This window comes from Lagenorhynchus albirostris, chromosome 3 (assembly GCF_949774975.1).
Source record: "Lagenorhynchus albirostris chromosome 3, mLagAlb1.1, whole genome shotgun sequence".
NCBI classification, from domain to species: Eukaryota; Metazoa; Chordata; class Mammalia; order Artiodactyla; family Delphinidae; genus Lagenorhynchus; species Lagenorhynchus albirostris.
In genome coordinates, this window is record NC_083097.1 from 89440541 (window position 1) to 89458129 (window position 17589).

The 17589-nt window shown below is 39.2% G+C and overlaps 1 protein-coding gene across 1 annotated transcript in view; it reads left to right on the plus strand.

The window, feature by feature from the left end:
* Positions 1–17589, plus strand: part of MAN2A1 (mannosidase alpha class 2A member 1) — a 159684-nt gene that overhangs the window by 18008 nt on the left and 124087 nt on the right. Inside the window, exons 2-3 of the mRNA XM_060143376.1 lie at positions 11644–11901; positions 14227–14371. Of these exons, the coding sequence (XP_059999359.1) occupies positions 11644–11901; positions 14227–14371 (403 nt within the window). The remainder of the gene's footprint in view (positions 1–11643; positions 11902–14226; positions 14372–17589) is intronic.

A 17589-nucleotide genomic window follows, 5' to 3' on the forward strand; every position in this document is an offset into this window, starting at 1 on the left:
ATATTTGTTCTTTTGACTCATGAACAAGGGATATCTTTCCATTTGTTTCTGCTCTAATATTTGTTCATTCCTTCCTCTGCTAACTTTGGGCTTAGTTCGTTCTTCTTTCTCTAGTTCCTTGAGTTGTAAAGTTACGTTGTTTGTTTGAGATCTTTTTTCTTTTTTCTTTTTTTTTTTTTTTTTTGCGGTACGCGGGCCTCTCACTGCTGTGGCCTCTCCCATTGAGGAGCACAGGCTCCAGACGCACAGGCTCAGCGGCCATGGCTCACGGGCCCAGCCGCTCCGCGGCATGTGGGATCTTCCCGGACCGGGGTACGAACCCGAGTCCCCTGCATCGGCAGGCAGACTCTCAACCACTGCGCCACCAGGGAAGCCCTCTTTTTTCTTAATGTAGGCATTTATCACTATAAACTTCCCTTTTAGAAATGCTTTTGCAGCATTTACTGGGTTTTGGTATGCTGTGTTTCCCTTTTCATTTGTGTAAAGGTATTTTTTGATTTCCCTTTTGGTTTCTTCTTTGACCCATTAGTTATTCAGGAGTGTGTTATGTAATTTCCACATATTCGTGAATTTTCCAGCATTCCTTCTGTTAGTTCATTCCTAGTTAGATTCCATTCTGGTGGGAAAAGATGCTTGATGTGCTTTCAGTCTTCTTAAATTTGCTAAACTTGCTTTGTGATCTGTCGTATCATCTGTTCTGGAGAACGTTCCATGTGTGCTTGAAAAGAATATGTATTCTGCTATTGTTGGTTGAAATGTTCTATAAATGTCCATTAGGTTCATTCGTTCCAAAGTGTGGCTCAAGTCCAATGTTTCCTTGTTGATTTTCTGTCTGGATGATCTGTCTATTGTCGAATGTGGGGTACTGAAGTCCCCTACTATTATTATATTGCCTATTTTTCCTTCAGGTCTGTTAATAATTGCTTAATATATTTAGGTACTCCAATGTTGGGCACATATACATTTAGGAGTGTTATGCCTTGTTGACTAATTGATTGCTTTATCAATATATAATGACCTTTTTGTTTCTTTTTACCATTTTTGTCTTAAAGTCTATTTTGTCTGATAAAATTATATTTACTTCTGTTCAGTTTTGGTTTCCATTTGTACAGAATATCTTTTTTTTTTTAAATTGCTAGTTTATTTATTTATTTTTTTGGCCGGGTCACACGGCTTGAGGGATCTTAGTTCCCCAACCAGGAATCAGACCTGGGCCCCGGCAGTGAAAGCACTACGTCCTAACCACTAGACCAGGGAACCAGGGAATTCCCCAGAATATCTTTTTCCACCCCTTCACTTTGAATTTGTGTGTGTCCATAAAGCTGAAGTGAGTGTTGTGTAGCCAGTATATAGTTAGGTCTTGCTTTTTGTCCATCCAGCCACTCTGTCTTTTTTTTGTTTGTTTGTTTTTTGTGGTACGCGGGCCTCTCACTGTTGTGGCCTCTCCCGTTGTGGAGCACAGGCTCCGGACGCGCAGGCTCAGCGGCCATGGCTCACAGGCCTAGCCGCTCCGCGGCATGTGGGATCTTCCCGGACCGGGGAACGAACCCGTGTCCCCTGCATCGGCAGGCGGACTCTCAACCACTGCACCACCAGGGAAGCCCCCACTCTGTCTTTTGATTGCAGAATTTAATGCATTTACATTTAGAGTAATTACTGATTGTTAAGAACTTACTAATATCATCTTGTTGTCTGGCTGTTTTGTAGTTCCCTTGTTCTTTATTCCTGTCTTGCTGCCTTCCTTTGTGACTTGATTTTCTGTAGCAGTATGCTTTGATTCTCTTCTCTCTGTCTTTTGTGAATCTGCTGTAGCATTTTGCTTTGTGGCTACCATGAGGCTTACGTAAAACATTTCATAGTTTTAACAATGTATTTTACGAAGATAACTTAGATCACACACAAAAACTTTACCCTTTTACTCTCCCCTTTGAAGTCACAATTTACTTCTTTTTATATTGTGTATCCATTAACAAATTACTGTAGCTAGTTATTTTAATGCTTTTTCCTTAACTTTTGTTTTTGAATTTTATTTTTTTTTTTATACAGCAGGTTCTTATTAGTCATCAGTTTTATACACATCAGTGTATATATGTCAATGCCAATCTCCCAGTTCATCACACCCCCACCCCCACCCGCCGCTGCTTTCCCCCCTTGGTGTCCATACGTTTGTTCTCTACATCTGTGTCTCAGTTTCTGCCCTGCAAACCGGTTCATCTATACCATTTTTCTAGGTTCCACATATATGCGTTAATATGCGATATGTGTTTTTCTCTGACTTACTTCACTCTGAATGACAGTCTCTAGATTCATCCACGTCTCTACAGATGAACCAATTTCATTCCTTTTTATGGCTGAGTAATATTCCATTGTATATATGTATATATATGTATAACTTTATTAGAGTTAAATGGTTAGCACTCCACTGTACTTTATTACAGTATTAGAGTATTCTGAATTTGACTATATACTTATCTTTACCAGTGTGTTTTGTATTTTCTGTGTTTTCATGTTACTAATTAGTGTGTTTTCATTTCAGCTGGAAGACTTTTTCCAGCATTTCTTGTAAGGCAGGTGTTGTGATGAGTTCCCTTAGCTTTTGTTTGTCTGGGAGAATCTTTATCCCTTCTTCATTTCTGAATGACAGCGTTGCCAGGTAAAGAAAGTATCCTTGGTTGGCAGTTTTCTTCTTTCAGCCCTTTGAATATATCATCCTGCTCTCTCCTGCCCCGTCAGATTTCTGCTTAGAAATCCACCAATAGCCTATTGGGGGTTCCCTTGAGCGTTACAAGCTTTTTTTCTCTTCCAGCTTTTAAGATTTTTCTTTATCTTTGATTTCTGTCAATTTTGTTAAACTCTTGGAGAGGATCACTTTAAATTGATTCGGTTTGGTGACCTATTAGCTTCATGAACCTGATATCCAAATCTCTCCTCAGTTTGGGAAAGTTCTCAGCCATTATTTCATTAAATAAGCTTTCTGCACTCTTCTCCTTCCCAAACTCCAATAATTTGCAAACCGGTTCTTTTGTTGGTATCCCACAGAACATGTAGGCTTTTAAAATTCTTTTTCATTCCTTTTTCTTTTTTCTCTTGATTGAATGATTTCAGTTGATCTATCTTTGAGCTCACTTGCTTGGTCAAGTCTGATGTTAGAGCTCTCTACTGATCACTGTATTCCTCAGCTTGAAAATTTCTTGTTTGGTTCTTATATATGTTTTCCATCTCTTCATTGAACTTCTAATATTGTTCTTATATTGTTTTTATGATATTGTTATGTTGCTTATCTGTTTTCTCTTGTAACTCTGAGCATCTTTTGAACAATTGTGAATTATTTGTTGGGCAATTCCAACCAATGTATCTTCATTTGTTTGAGACCAATTACTAGAGGTTTACTGTATTCCTTTGGTGGAGCCATGCTTCCCTGATTCTTTGTGATCCCTGTAGCCTAGTAAAGGTGTCTGCATTTGAAGAAGCAGTGACCTTCTCCAAACTATGGACTGACTGGTAAGAGAAGCCTTTCACCTGTGGGTGGGGGCATGCTGGAGCATGTTGTGACCCCAGGTCTAGTGGTGCAGAGCTTCAAGTGCAGGGGTGTGTGGCTGCATCAGTTTTGAGGGTCAGTGTGATGTCTCTTTGGCTCAGGCCACTGGATTTCACGACATTGATGTGTGTGGTCTCTGGTGAGTGATGCAGGGTGTTTTCAGTGGCTGCAAGGGCTGTCTGAGTCCTCAGTGGCATCGCTAGGTTCAATGGCTAGGTATCAGAGCAGACAGCAGTGATGGCCAGAGCTGGTGGTGTGCACACATTTGCCCATGGAAGCCAGCTACAGGGGCCAGTGTAGTGGCAGGGCCGGTTGCAGACGTACATGTATTTGTGGCACTACAAGTCAGGCAGCAAAGCTGGAGCCAACTATGGGTACACTGGTAGTTGCAGGGCCCCGGTGGTTGATGTGTACTACCGTGACTGCTCCGTCTCACCATGAGCACGCCGCAGTGGAGGCTGGTGACAGGAGCAGTCTGGGGGTGTGCAGGTGCACAGCTGGCAGGTCTAGCTGCCGGTGGGCACAGTGTTGCCTGCCGGTGACAGAAGACAGGACCACATCCTGACCCACGAGCAGCTGTGGGGGCCCTTGCGGTAGGCATGCTTTCCCATGGCTGCACAGTCTCTTCCTGGGTGTGTGCAGGTGCTGGAGGCTGGTGATAGGCATCAGGTTGGCAGCAGCTTGCAGGTGCACAGCTGGAGGGGCTCCCATGGTAGTGGGGGTCTAGGCTGGAATCTTGCACTTGAGCAGCCATAGAGGCCTGGTTTGGCTGCTGATGTGGTTCCTGGGCTCCAGAGGGGATGGGTGTGGAGGAAGCAGGAAGGGGCACGGGGCTGGAGTCAATGAATGTGAACACATGTGAGGTGAAAACTGGTGAAATCTGCAGGGGTTCTGTGACTGCTGTGCTGGCTATTGGTTCCTTCTTCAGTGATGGAAGCTGCTGGGTTTCTCTGCAGAGCTGGTCACTGTGACCTCCTGCTGTGTGACTGCTATTGGTAGCCCCTGCTTTTCTTCCTTGTTCCTAGGTGTCTCTATGTGTCTTTGTACAGTGCTCCAAAGGGCTGAGGAGGTTGATCACTTACCCACTTTTCTTTCCCAGCAAGGGGAACTCTTTCTAGCTGTGGAGTTCGCTCTTGGCAGTGAACAATGTTGGCTTGGGGGATGGCATGATGCAGGCAAAATGAAGCTGCTTTCCTTCTTTTTTTGTGTGGTATTCTCAGTTTGTTGTTCCACTGTGTTGCTGAAATTCTGTAAGTAGACTCCAGAGCTCTCCCAGAACTATTTTATTTGTGGATAGCTGTCTAATTGTTGATCTTTGTGGGAAGATGGAGGCTGGGGTCTCCTATGCTGCTGTTTTGGTTATGCTACTCTCTTGACTTGGCTTTAGAGTCTGTTCTTAATCACAGTTGTTGTTCCCCTTCAAAGTAATTTTAGAAAGCCAAACTTTTATTATAGCAGTAGCAGCAGTAATATCTTCTTGAGTGCTTACTTGGTGGCAGGTTCTGTGCTAAGTTCATTTACAGGCATTCCAAGCAATGGGTATTAGCACTGCATTTAGCCATAATGAAACTGAGGCTCCCCAAAGTTAAGCTGTTGTACTTCCTCAAGGTCACAGTGCTTGTAAGTGCCACATGTAGGATTGGAACCCAAACAGTCTGACCCAGAGCCCGTGTGCTTAACTATTTAGCTAAACTGCCTTTACCTTTATCTGGTAAAAGGAGTCATTAAAAGTAATCATTATTTGCTGTTATTTAAAAATAAAAATGTGGTAAGGTATAATATCCTAGAGCATGAGATGGAGGAGAGTTAATATCTATTTAAACAGATTATCAAAGGGTGCAGGTCTGTGAATTCATGTCACCCTGTGGGGAGTTGAGGGATGACTTGCCAAATGGTTTATTGTCTGCTGCATTCTCTTAGGTATTTCACTAAAATGCATGATGTCAGAGCCATAGGTCCCAAACTTGGCTAATCACCAGAGTCACCTGTGGAACATTAACATTGCAGCTTCTGGGGCCTTACCTGAGATTCCAGGATGAATCCCAGGGATCTGTAATTTTGAGCAACCTTTCCAATGAGTCTAATGGTCACTGTTAGAGTGTTGTTCACCCAACCACATTCACTTCATGAAGGACACTTCAGTGACAGAATCCAAGTGCAGAAAAATCTTGATGTGATGGAGTGACATGCTGAATCTAACAAAATTAAATTTAAAGGGGGGAAAAAGCATAAATGAAAGGGGGTATAGATATAGAGTTGCAGGTATATACACACACACACATATTGGGGTGAAGTTTTGTTTCTTTGGGTGAAGTTTCTTTTGCATTTTGCCATTGGTGGTTATATAATATACATGTAATAATATTTCCTCTAGAGTTCTCTTAATTATAAATTTGATTTGGTTGAATGAAGATTTCATATCACTACCACGGTAAGAAGGATTCTAGAATCATTTCAGCGTTCTTTATCCAAACTCCCTCCACCCTGCCCCCCACACGTCAGTTGAAAATCATAGCCCATTGAGCCATGGTTACTGAAGGTTGTGAAATCTGAAAACATTTGATTGGACTGTACAGAATCTATAATCTTTGCCCTAGAAAAGGAGCCGCATATTTTACTCTACTCACGAGGTCGTGATTGTCACTATGTGACCTAATATGGGTCATTTTTTATTTCATTTCCCAAACAGTCCATGAAGATCACCCTATTATTTAGGACTCCTGATTCTTTTCTTACCTACTTTTTGGGTTACAGTGAAGAGTTTTTCTGGATTTTCTTTCTTTAAAAATTATTAGTTTCATTTTTATTTATATTATTTTTGGTGTAGGTATATGTGCCAAAAAATGACATTTACTACTTCCTTGTCTTAGGAAAAATATTACACACTGTTTTTCTTTTTTTTTTTTTACGTAAATATTTGCATTTCTATTGTGTGCCAGGTGTTGTGCTAGGGATCAGGGTACAATGATGAGTAAAACAACTGTGGTGCTTGTTCTGAATATAGTGATTCATTTAGTGATGAAGATGGGGAAATAGTACATGAATAAAATAGGTAAAAATGCTGTGGAAGAAACAAAAAATAAGCTGACATAGAGTATAACATGAGGAGGCCTATTTTCGAGAGGATGGCTAGAGAAGACTATGCAGAGGGGACATTTGGAGCAGAAGGGAGCTGGAGCATTCTGTAAAGAGAACATGAACCAAGGTCTTGGTGGGGTGGAGAGGAGCAGGTTTAGAACTGAGATAAGATCAGGGTGAAGCTAAGTTGGAGGAGAGAGAGAAAGAGAGCAGTGTGGGGAGATGGATATGCAGGTCCTCATTGAGTCTAGTGTGAGGTGTTTTAATTTTTTTTTTAAGTGTGATAAGAAACTAGCACTGGATTGTAATAAAGGTGTTACAGCTGAGTAGGGCATGGTTGAAGGATGTGGATATAGGAAATCAGTTAAGAGGCTGCTATACTAAGCTAGGAGAGATTGTTGGTGGCTTGGACCAGTGTGGTAGCAGTTGAGAGGGAGAGAGGTAGATGGATTCAGTAAATATTTTGGAGATAGGATGAATGAACTTGCAGGTGGGTTGGATGTGTGAGCAGGGTGAGGAGGATTTCGGGAGTGGCCAATGAGGTAGACGTTGAAGCTACTTAGTAAAGACTGGAGGCCTGTAAGATGGCTTTTTGGGGAAAGTAATCTTTCAGACTTAAGTTTGAAACTGAAGGGGAGAAGTCAGGTAATCATTTGGATATATGGGTCTATTTTTCAGAGAAGAGGTTTCATTTGGAGATATAAATATGGGAGACATCAGTACAGAAAATGGAATTTAAACCAAGAAGTGGATGAGATCATTTAAGACAGTAGAGAGAAGGCAGATTTCTCAGGAGCTAACCTTGAGGGCCTCCATTGTTTAGATACTGGGGAGAGAAAGAGACTGATAAACAGTTGGCAGGAGGAAAACCGAGAGCATGCGGTGCTGCTCTCGGAGGAGGGAGTGGTCCACTGGGCCAAATGCTCCTCGAGATGATGAGTAAGGGAATGGGGGGGCTAAGGGAAGCACCAGAGTTTATTTTATTAGATAGGATATAGTATTAAGTTGAACCATAAGAAATTGGTGACACTGGACTATTTTTGGCTTATGAGAATGGCAATTTCATATAATTTGACCTAATATAATATGTTATACTATTGAGGATGAGTTGCTTTTAGAAGGCGAGTTTGATGAAGCAGTGTTGAGGGAGTTTAACCAAAAGAATACAGCCTTTGAGCAATTGGGAGAGATGGGTTTGGAGCTCACCAGTGGAGTGTTGGTCTTTGAAGCGGGGCAGGGAGGCACATATTTTTTCAGTTGTAACAGGAAGGAAGAATGATATGCACATTCAGCCATGCTTGAGTGATTACAGTGATGCCAATCGCAGCAGCTAGTGTCTTATATGGGACAAATAATTATATAAGTTTTTGGATTTAGCAGTTAGGTGTATATAGATTGATTTTGTTCATAGGGCGGTGTGGGTACTGATCTTGGTTTGCTTGTAGTAGGCTCTAAATTTTCTCTCAGAAGTCTTTGCTATCAGTGATTTTTTTTTTTTCTCAGTTTTTCTTTTTCACCAGAAGCAGAGTAAATCAAATATCATGACCTCCTTCCCCACTCCTTGGCAGTGCAACACTGTGGCCTCCCTGTAGAACTGATTAGCAAATCAAAGAATAAAGTGGTTTTCTCACAAGTGATTTTCTTGCCCTACAGAAAATTGTCTTTTTCAATATTACCGTCAGCATTCTTTGACTTGTCAGCATAACTGAAACATTATCTATGATTTCTGTTACTTTAATGCAGACTACAAGTGTATCTTTTTAAGGTCATATCATGCTTCTCTGTCCTGTGTACAGAATTTGCTTATGGAAGTATGTATATTTCAAGAATTTTAGCTGTTTGTAGCGAGACTTTATTCCACTGCATAATATAGTTTAAAAAATGATTTTCATTAGACCATTATGCTAACATATTTCTAGGCCACAATTTTCTCCATGGACTTATTAATTCTGTACAGAATTCCAGGTACTGATCATTAATTGTATCTTTAAAGCTACAATGAGATTGAAAATCGTCTTTAATGCCTGCAGGATCTTTTTTCATGGAACATCCATCGCCTGTAATGTTTATTTTGTATAATACTCTCATCCATGGGTTTTGGGACTGTGGCCATAGTGAGAATATTCGCAAAAGGAGGCTCTTTTTTCTCAGTGTGTTCTTTTAAGCTATAGGTGGCTTTGCTATGTGCATGCCTCCAAAATTATCTTTTCCCGAAAGTACAGAAAGATCTGGAGAAACATGGGCACCCATGAATTAATTTATACATTATAAGCGTCTGATAAAACACGTAGCATCTTTAAAAGCTCTGCGATGGTAGTATTTTAGACTAAGCTAAGGTTTTATTTTATGGAGGTGTGTAGCTTTACCGCAGGCAAGACAAGGCAACATGTTTTAATTCTGCTTGGATTCAGAGGAATTTAATTTACTGTTGTTACCTGCTGCGGTAGAAATTGCAAGCATCACATGAAGTAGGCTTGTATCTTCAGTATTGGAAATATTCAATGAAACTCATCAGTGGTAATTTCAAAAAGCCTCAGTCCGGGATGTTGTGATAATGAGTGAAGAAAAGTTTTTCCCTTATTTCAGACAGCCTTTGATAGTATGTTTAGGAAATTAAATACGGATTAGTCAGCTGTGTACCTAACTCTCAAATATTTTTAGCTTCTTTGGGTGAACTTTGGGTTAGGCCAAGGGGCCCCCTTTGGTCTTTCCACGAGAGCCAGTCGACCAATACGGATGTGTGCCTATAGAGAAAGATTTGTAGTGTAATATTGCTCAATTGCTGACCGGCAACCTCCATCATTCAGCTAGCTTCTTTGGACCCTGAACTAGTATGTCAGTGATCCATCAGGTTTCATTTGTTTTGCCATTTCTAGTCAAGGACTGATCCATATTCTCTCTCTTGCTTTTCATGGGGGGAAGTGAGCCTTGTCTTGCAGGATGAGTTCTTTGCTAAGACCTTGCACTTTCTGCTTCTCTATACATAGATGAACAGGCTTGAGTTCTCCCTTGTAGGACATGGTACCCCACCCTAGAGGTGACAGTTGCCTTAAAGGACTACAGTTCTGACCTGTAGGGGGCTCTTTCTATCATATGTGTCTAAGTAGAGAGGCCTGTGAGAGCATCTTTCAGGTCTGAGGAGGTCCATGGCCATCTTGTGCTCTTTGTTTCTTCAACGTCTAGGCTTTGGGTATTCATCTCCAGTGTTGTCTCTCCCACTCACCCTCAAGGTACCTTCCTGCTGGTTTGCTTCTCATCTTGGCTATAGTAAGTCCCCTACATACGAACCTTCAAGCTGCGAACTTTCAAAGATGCGAATGTATTATAAACTTACTACAGTACAGGGCTATCAATATATAGCCGATTGTGTTAGCTGGGTACCTAGGCTAACTTTGTTGGACTTACAAACAAATTGGACTTACAGACGCGCTCTTGGAATGGAACTCATTCGTATGTAGGGGACTTGCTGTACTTTTTTCCTTATTCCAAAGTATCTCCCTTAGTCCCTTCAGACTTCTGTCACCTCTCTCACAGTTTGCTGAAGTGGTCTTCTCTTGGTAGATAGCACTCTTTTGATTTCTCCCCACCCCTTGCTGAACTGGCCAATACTTGGAACTTGAATCTTTCTTATTCTTGGCCTCCCCATTACAAAATCCACAACCACTCATGACGGACTAAAGAAGAGTATAAATACCCTTAACCAGTTTTTTCCATCTTGATTATGGCCTTCCTTATGTATTTTTTTTATCAAAAGAGGATCAATCATGTCATACATGCTACGTTTTTCATACATACTATTTTAAAACTGGGTTTTCTTCACTGTATCTCCTGAAAGTAACTTCCCAATATTTCTTTGTTTTAAAAAATTTGTATTTCTAACTTTTTAGCAACTGAAAACTGTTTCATGATATTAGATGTATCACTTGACCAGTCCTTCACTTTGGGACATGTAGGTGTTTTTTCTACTTCTTTTCCTTCCCCCTTTCTGTCTTCCTGTTATTTACTGGTGAGAGAATTTTTGTTTCTGGGAGTACGGATTTGTTTATTTTCTATGCATATATTTTATTAAACCTTAATGTGGACATTTTTGGGGTCATAGCGCAGGCTATTGCTATTGCTGTGGCACAAATGCAATGTCACCTTGTGTATTCAGACAGGGACCCATATCTAATGCACATCTGTCTTTCCAGCGTGTAGCCTTATGCCTGTACAGTGGGTGTTCACTAAAGAATTATTGTTGAGTTGAAGAAATGTGAGGGCCATGTGATAAACATATAAGTACTATGTATTTGGGACCCAAGATATAGGAGTGAACAAGACAAAGATTGTCATTGCTCTCATAAGTTGAAGGTTTATTCTATATAGCATGGTTTTTGTTTAGAGGTGGCAAGCCTCTACATGTGATGATCAATTAAAAAAACTGAAAGATACACAGTAGTATAGTAGAAGCAATCTAAATGACTTACAGTGCAGTTGCTTGGGGAAGGTTCATGCCAATCTTTTTCATAATATCGCTAATTAAGAATTGACTAGTTGATTTTTCTATTGATGATAGTTCTTCTTTAGGATTGTTCACTAGTGTTACTGATTGAAATGGAATGATCTTTTTTAGGTTCATACATTTTTGCTCTTATAAGTAACTGGAATCAATTATAGTTAAATTTAAAATTTCATAGCTGAGTATAATATGGTGTTATACTTAGTGATTTTAGAGACCTGAAGATCTTTTAGGGCTGGGTTTGGGGTAATAGAAAATATAGCCCCCAATATTTTTGGTCTTTCTGTTGCACATTTTAAAATATGACTAAACAAAGATTGCAGCCATGGAGAAGATTTCTGCTGTAAATTGGTGTTTTAACAGCCAGCTGTTACGCGTTCATGCATTATGTGATCCAACTTATAAAAGTGGATAGTGAAGGGAGAGTAGCTGCCCTCTTGGTCAGGCACATAGTTTAAAAAAAATGTTGTGTGTCTCTGCAGAGCTGTATTAGAGTTTCATATAGCTGCCTTTTTCTTTTTTATTGTAGGGCCAGCTCTCAATGTTGCAAGAAAAAATAGACCATTTGGAACGTTTGCTAGCTGAGAATAATGAGATCATCTCAAATATTAGAGACTCAGTCATCAATTTGAGTGAGTCTGTGGAAGATGGTTCGAAAAGCTCAAAAGGCAATTTCAGCCAAGGTGCCGGCTCACCTCTTCTGCCATCGAAACAGTTGTCTCTCACAGTTGATCCTGGAGACTGTCTGTTTGCTTCACAAAGTGGAAGTCAGAGTTCAGATGTGCAGGTAACGTATGCATTCGTTAATAATCACTGGGCTTTGATTTGTTTTTGTTTTTTTAGATTTGATCTGGTATCTGTTCTTAGTTGCTGAATTCTCTGGATTATCGTTTCTATTTTTGTAAAATCATTTGATTAGTCAAATGATCATTAATGTTCTTTTTAGTGATAAGTTACTGTAATTCTGTGTTTCTCCTAATTTTTCTTATTTTATACTTCCTGACTATGGCCTTTTCTGTATGCTTCTTAGGTCTTATTTTCTGTAATAGTTGAAGACCTTCAGAGGTTTAAATCTGGCCAAAGAGATTTTTTTTACCTTCCTTTGTAGAGTACCAGAAAAGCCCTACTCTTAGTATATATCTGTTCTACATTATAGGTTTCACACAGTGTAAGGTTAGATTCTTTTTACTGAATATGTCTTTGTGAGAGGGAAGGGAAATGTTCTAAAGCTGTGCTGTCCAGGATGGAGGCTGCTGTCCACCTGCGGTTAATGAGCACTTCAAGTGTGGCTAACTTGAGTTAAGATGTGCACTAATATCCACACAAAGTGTTGAAGAGTTAATGTGAAAAAAGAATGTAAAATATCTTGCTCATTCATTACATGTTGCGATGGTAAAATTTCGAATATATCAGGTTAAAAAATATATCATCAAAATTAATTTTACCTATTTCATTTTACTAGAAAATTTTAAATTATGTATTTGGCTTGCATAATATTTCCCTCGGGTAGCACTGTTCTAGAGGGTAGGGGAGTTGAAAACTAAGGTAAGAAAGGACTTCTGCCTTTCTTAAACTTTCGATGTGTCACTCATGTTTGCTCTGTTCTACAGATTGGCAAAGAGCTATTTTACCGTTGTACCTTAGACTGGAAACTGGAACTTGGTGACAGGACCCTGGGGTGTGAATATTTTAAAGTTGGACAAAAGGAGTTGGCTCTGGCCTTGCTTCAGAGTAGAAGTTTTCATTAACTCTTGGGGACAGAGAACATGATATGATCTCGAGGCCATGGCTCACAGGCCACGCCGGAAGCTGGGGACAGTGGAGCTGCCCGGGCTGCGTGCCTACAGCCTCATCAGCCTAGTGTGTGGCCAGGTTCAGATAAGATCACGATCCTGTGCTTTGAAGGGGTATCTATTTCTGTGAGGCTTGGCTTTGTTTAGGTTTTAATTAAGTACCTTTTAATTAAGTACCTTTTTTAATTAAGTACCTTTTAAATGATAAAATCTTTTTTGGGGGGGAGGGGAAGGGTCTAAATCTGAGCTGGACAGAAAGGAGCTGCAGAGCAGCCATGGAAGTGAGGCAGAGCAAGGCAGCAGGGTACTGGGAAAGCTGCAGGGCCCCAGAAAGACCTGGAAGGAATAGCAGAGAGTGCTCTCACATCCTCTTATCCAGCTGGTTACCAAAGATTTGTTCTCATCCTTGGGAGTATTTTATTTTAGTTATAAACTTCCAAGTGAAAGATATATTATTGTCTTAAAATACTTTGTATTCACTTTTATATGACTTGCTTATCTTAAAAAAAATTTTAACCCATTTTTGTATTTATTAGGATGTAATTTTTTAGTTTGAATTTTACCAAAGGAGGTTTGTGCTCCTTGTTACACTTACTATTATAAAGAGTATGAAAAATAACTTTTTAGGTTTGTTTGGCTTTGTTTTTTGGTAATATTTTTTTCCTTTTTGTCTAAAAAGATTATTATCTAGAAGGAACACTACATTGGAAACTTAGAAAATATTTGAACACTAAAAGCTAAATCGCAATGTAAAAAATGCTTCCATTTTTAAACCTACTTGACCCTGTTATAGTTTTATTTTTAGAGTAAAAAAGGTAAACATACATAGGCAAAATTAAAGAATAGCTACAGATCCATTTCCATTCAGATTCAGATACATAGGAGATTGATTATAATATAAAGATGAAGTATAAAATAATTTTCAGTACCGTGTTTGAAAATGCTAAAATACTTGATCATGATGAAATTTTTTTTTGTTTGCTCTTCAGTTCCCATTATTTTCTATTAAATTGTATTGGAAGTAAAGCAAGGGAAGAAGAATTGAATGAAGATATTTTATATTAGAAGCAGAAGAGGAAGGGGATTATTTATCAGGTTAATTATATAATACAAATAACATTTTAACCCTTTGAATGGTGATGAAATATTTTCTGTCTTAAACTCTTTAGATAATGTCTACAGAAATAGTTTTATCTTTTAAAATATATATACAGTATAGCAAGGAGTAGTTTTGAGCAAATATTTCCAACATTAAGTTTAAATTAATAATGGTTATACATGATTAAATTTAACTTTTTTTCTTTGTCTCATATTTTTAGATGTTAGATGTTTACAGTCTAATTCCTTTTGACAATCCGGATGGTGGAGTTTGGAAGCAAGGATTTGACATTACCTATAAAGCTGATGAATGGGATACTAAGCCCCTTCAAGTCTTTGTGGTGCCTCATTCCCATAATGACCCAGGTAAAATTAGTACTTCAAAAATCTAGAGGTTAATAAGCCCTTGTAGGCCCAGAGGATTTTAATGAGAATCTGGTATAACCCACTTCTCATATATTTGAGACTTTATTCTCTGACTTTTAACAATAACATATTTATTTTATATGTAGTTGTGTTCTCATTTTATCAATTTATGAGCCATTCAAGGATAATACTTGTATAGTATGAAATAAGAATAAACACAAGAAGGTCTTAGCGGGCTTCCCTGGTGGCGCAGTGGTTGAGAGTCCGCCTGCTGATGCAGGGGACACGGGTTCGTGCCCCGGTCCGGGAAGATCCCACATGCCATGGAGTGGCTGGGCCCTTGAGTCATGGCCGCTGGGCTTGCGCTTCCGGAGCCCGTGCTCCGCAATGGGAGAGGCCACAACAGTAAGAGGCCCGTGTACCACAAAAAAAAAAAAAAAAAGAGGTCTTAGCTTTGGGAGATGAAAAGTTACATGTATTTAAGGCACTGATAGTTCATTTTAGTTACTTCTTACGTATTGTGTGGGAGAATTATGTCCATAAACTTCATGTTAGAAAATGCAGAGTGCTTATGGGAAAGTTTGTATCTTTAAAATGTAGAAACAGTATAAAGTGGTTAAGAGCCTTGATGTTAAGCAGACATGAGAGTGAGTCCCAATCTCAACAGTGTTAAACAACTTTAGGCCAGCTTCTTAACATGAGAGTAAGTTTTTTCCTAGGTGGAATCAGGCTAAAGTACTTACTTCATAGGGTAGAATGTTAAAGGTATGTTACACAGCCCTAGAGTAACTGCTATCATTATCATTAATGTTATTATTCTTTCATATAACAACTTTTGTTATTTACTGGGGCCAGAGATTTTCCCCCCAAGGTAAAGGGAAGTTGCTAAAATGATGATGGGAAATATGATTCGATGTTTATCTCTGTTAGTGTGAGGACACAGGCAATGAGTAAATGCCCAGTGAATTAAGTTGCAGGATTTTTTTTTGGAATATACTTCCAAAGACCTCTTTTGAATGACTTACTTTTGCTTCTATTTGTTATTTTTCTCAATTTCATTATTACTATCAGAGGCACCATATTCATTTACTACTTTGAAGGTTTTATTCTTTATTTTCAATTTTGTCATACTTATATTCTTTTCAACAAGTTTATTGTTATGTATTTATTTCTGTTTCTAAGACAATAGAATTTGTTACTTTATGTCCAGACAAATGATTTGGTGAAGCTTTGTGTGTGTGTGTGTGTGTGTACGCATGCACCCTGCTTTTGGGTGTGAGAGATAGTCTGGGAGATAGAGCTTGGATGCTGAAATATTTGAATTTCCAGTATACTTCAATATTTAGTATGCACAGAGGTATAATATATGTGAAGTCAGTATTGTTCTGGAAATTTGTGATGAGCAGTTACTACACATCAGCTTCTGACTTGGTTTCCTTGTCTTTGGTCTTAATGTCTTTATCTTTTCCTAAAAATCCCTATTAGTCTTATTAACTTTTTCTCTTACATGTTTTATATCATCTTCCTCCTTAGTCTTAGCCTTTCCCTTCAAATCAAAACTCAGGGTTGCCTGGGCACTGAATAAAGGCTACAGAGATTTGGAGCCAGGCAGAATGAAGCAGACCTTCTGGTGTCCTTGGGCTTATTTATCTATAAAATGTAGAAAATTGTGTATCTATAAAATGGAGGTCATATAGTGGACAAGAATTAGTTATAAAATAAGTACAAAAGTGATGAAAATCACATCTAATAAAAATTCCTTTTGCTATTTATCCACTTGAGCACCAGATTAAATAGTACATTTGCATTTAGGGGACACATATGAACACACAGTCTTTGTTTATATCTGGACTCACTCAGTGAGGTGAGGTGCTCACACTTTACATATGGGATCTGAGACTTGCCTGTAGGACTGCAGATTTTTTTTCTGTAAATCTCATTTACTCTGAAATAGTCCCTCATTGAGTGAGATAGTGGCAGAGCCACTTTTATTATTTAAATTGTTCTCTCCTCCTCTTTTGTGGCAGAGCCAATCATGAGCCACAGTGAGATAGTGGCAGAGCCAATCATGTATCGTTTAATTCTTGTCACTTAATTGGGCATGTGATATGATTCCATTGCATACTATTCCTTGTAGGCTTATAAATACACTTAGCGGTGTGTTTTACAAAGAGCTTCTAATGCAAACCCAACTCTCCTCCCTTTTTGATTTTTTACAGACCTTTATTATCCTTTCCTCTTTTCTGCCATCCTCAATTTCCATCAATCTCATTTCTTGTTATTCTGTAACATGGGCTCTTAACTGAAATAATAAAATTTGTAGTTTACCAGGCAATGTGCCAAACGTTTTATAAACATCTAATGTTCACAATAACTTTTGAAGGTTAGTGCCACTGTTCATGATGAAGGTGTTACCAACTTGCCAAGGTTACACAGGCAGTAAGTGGCACCAGAATGCTTCCCTGTTAGTTTACCTGGATCTCCCACCCAGATAAACTTGAGTGTCAGAAAACATGTGTCTCTTGTTACACTCTGTCCTCATTGCCTAGCCTAGGACTTGGCATGTAGTAAACGCTAAATATATGTAAGGCCTTCACTGACCTGCCTCCGTGTCCTTTTCACATGGTGTGTATACACACGCATTCATGCTTGTGTATACACACACACACACACACACACACACACACACACACACACGCATTCATGCTTGCCTATAGGCACAAATATTAACTTCTCCTTGGTCTCCTTCCTGGAGTGTAAGCTCAATGAGGGCTTGAGCTTTGTCTTATTAACCACTGGGGTTAATGCCTAGAACAGTAATCAGCACATAGTACAGAGTCATTCAGTTAAATAAGTTAGTGAACAAAGGAATGTGACTACAGACTCAGATGAAACAGTTGACTTATTCTTTGGCCTATACGTTTAACTTCCCTCCTTCACTTCTTCCTGCTGTCTACTTATTTCCATTCCTTTAAAAAATAGCTTATTTAAAATGTACTTTTAAATACCAGTAACAGACAATATTAAGCTCTTAAAGGGCAGGGACTGCCTCTGCCCTTTAGACTTTGTTTGCATTAAGCTTCCTTCTTGTTGCAGTTAGTATGTTGTTTTGTGAGAAGACATTATGAATAACTGTTCCTGACGGTAATAAGTGAATCTGTCTGTTGGTATCCTAGCAACCACAGTTGAATCTTTTTGTCTTAGTGAAAGATGTTAAT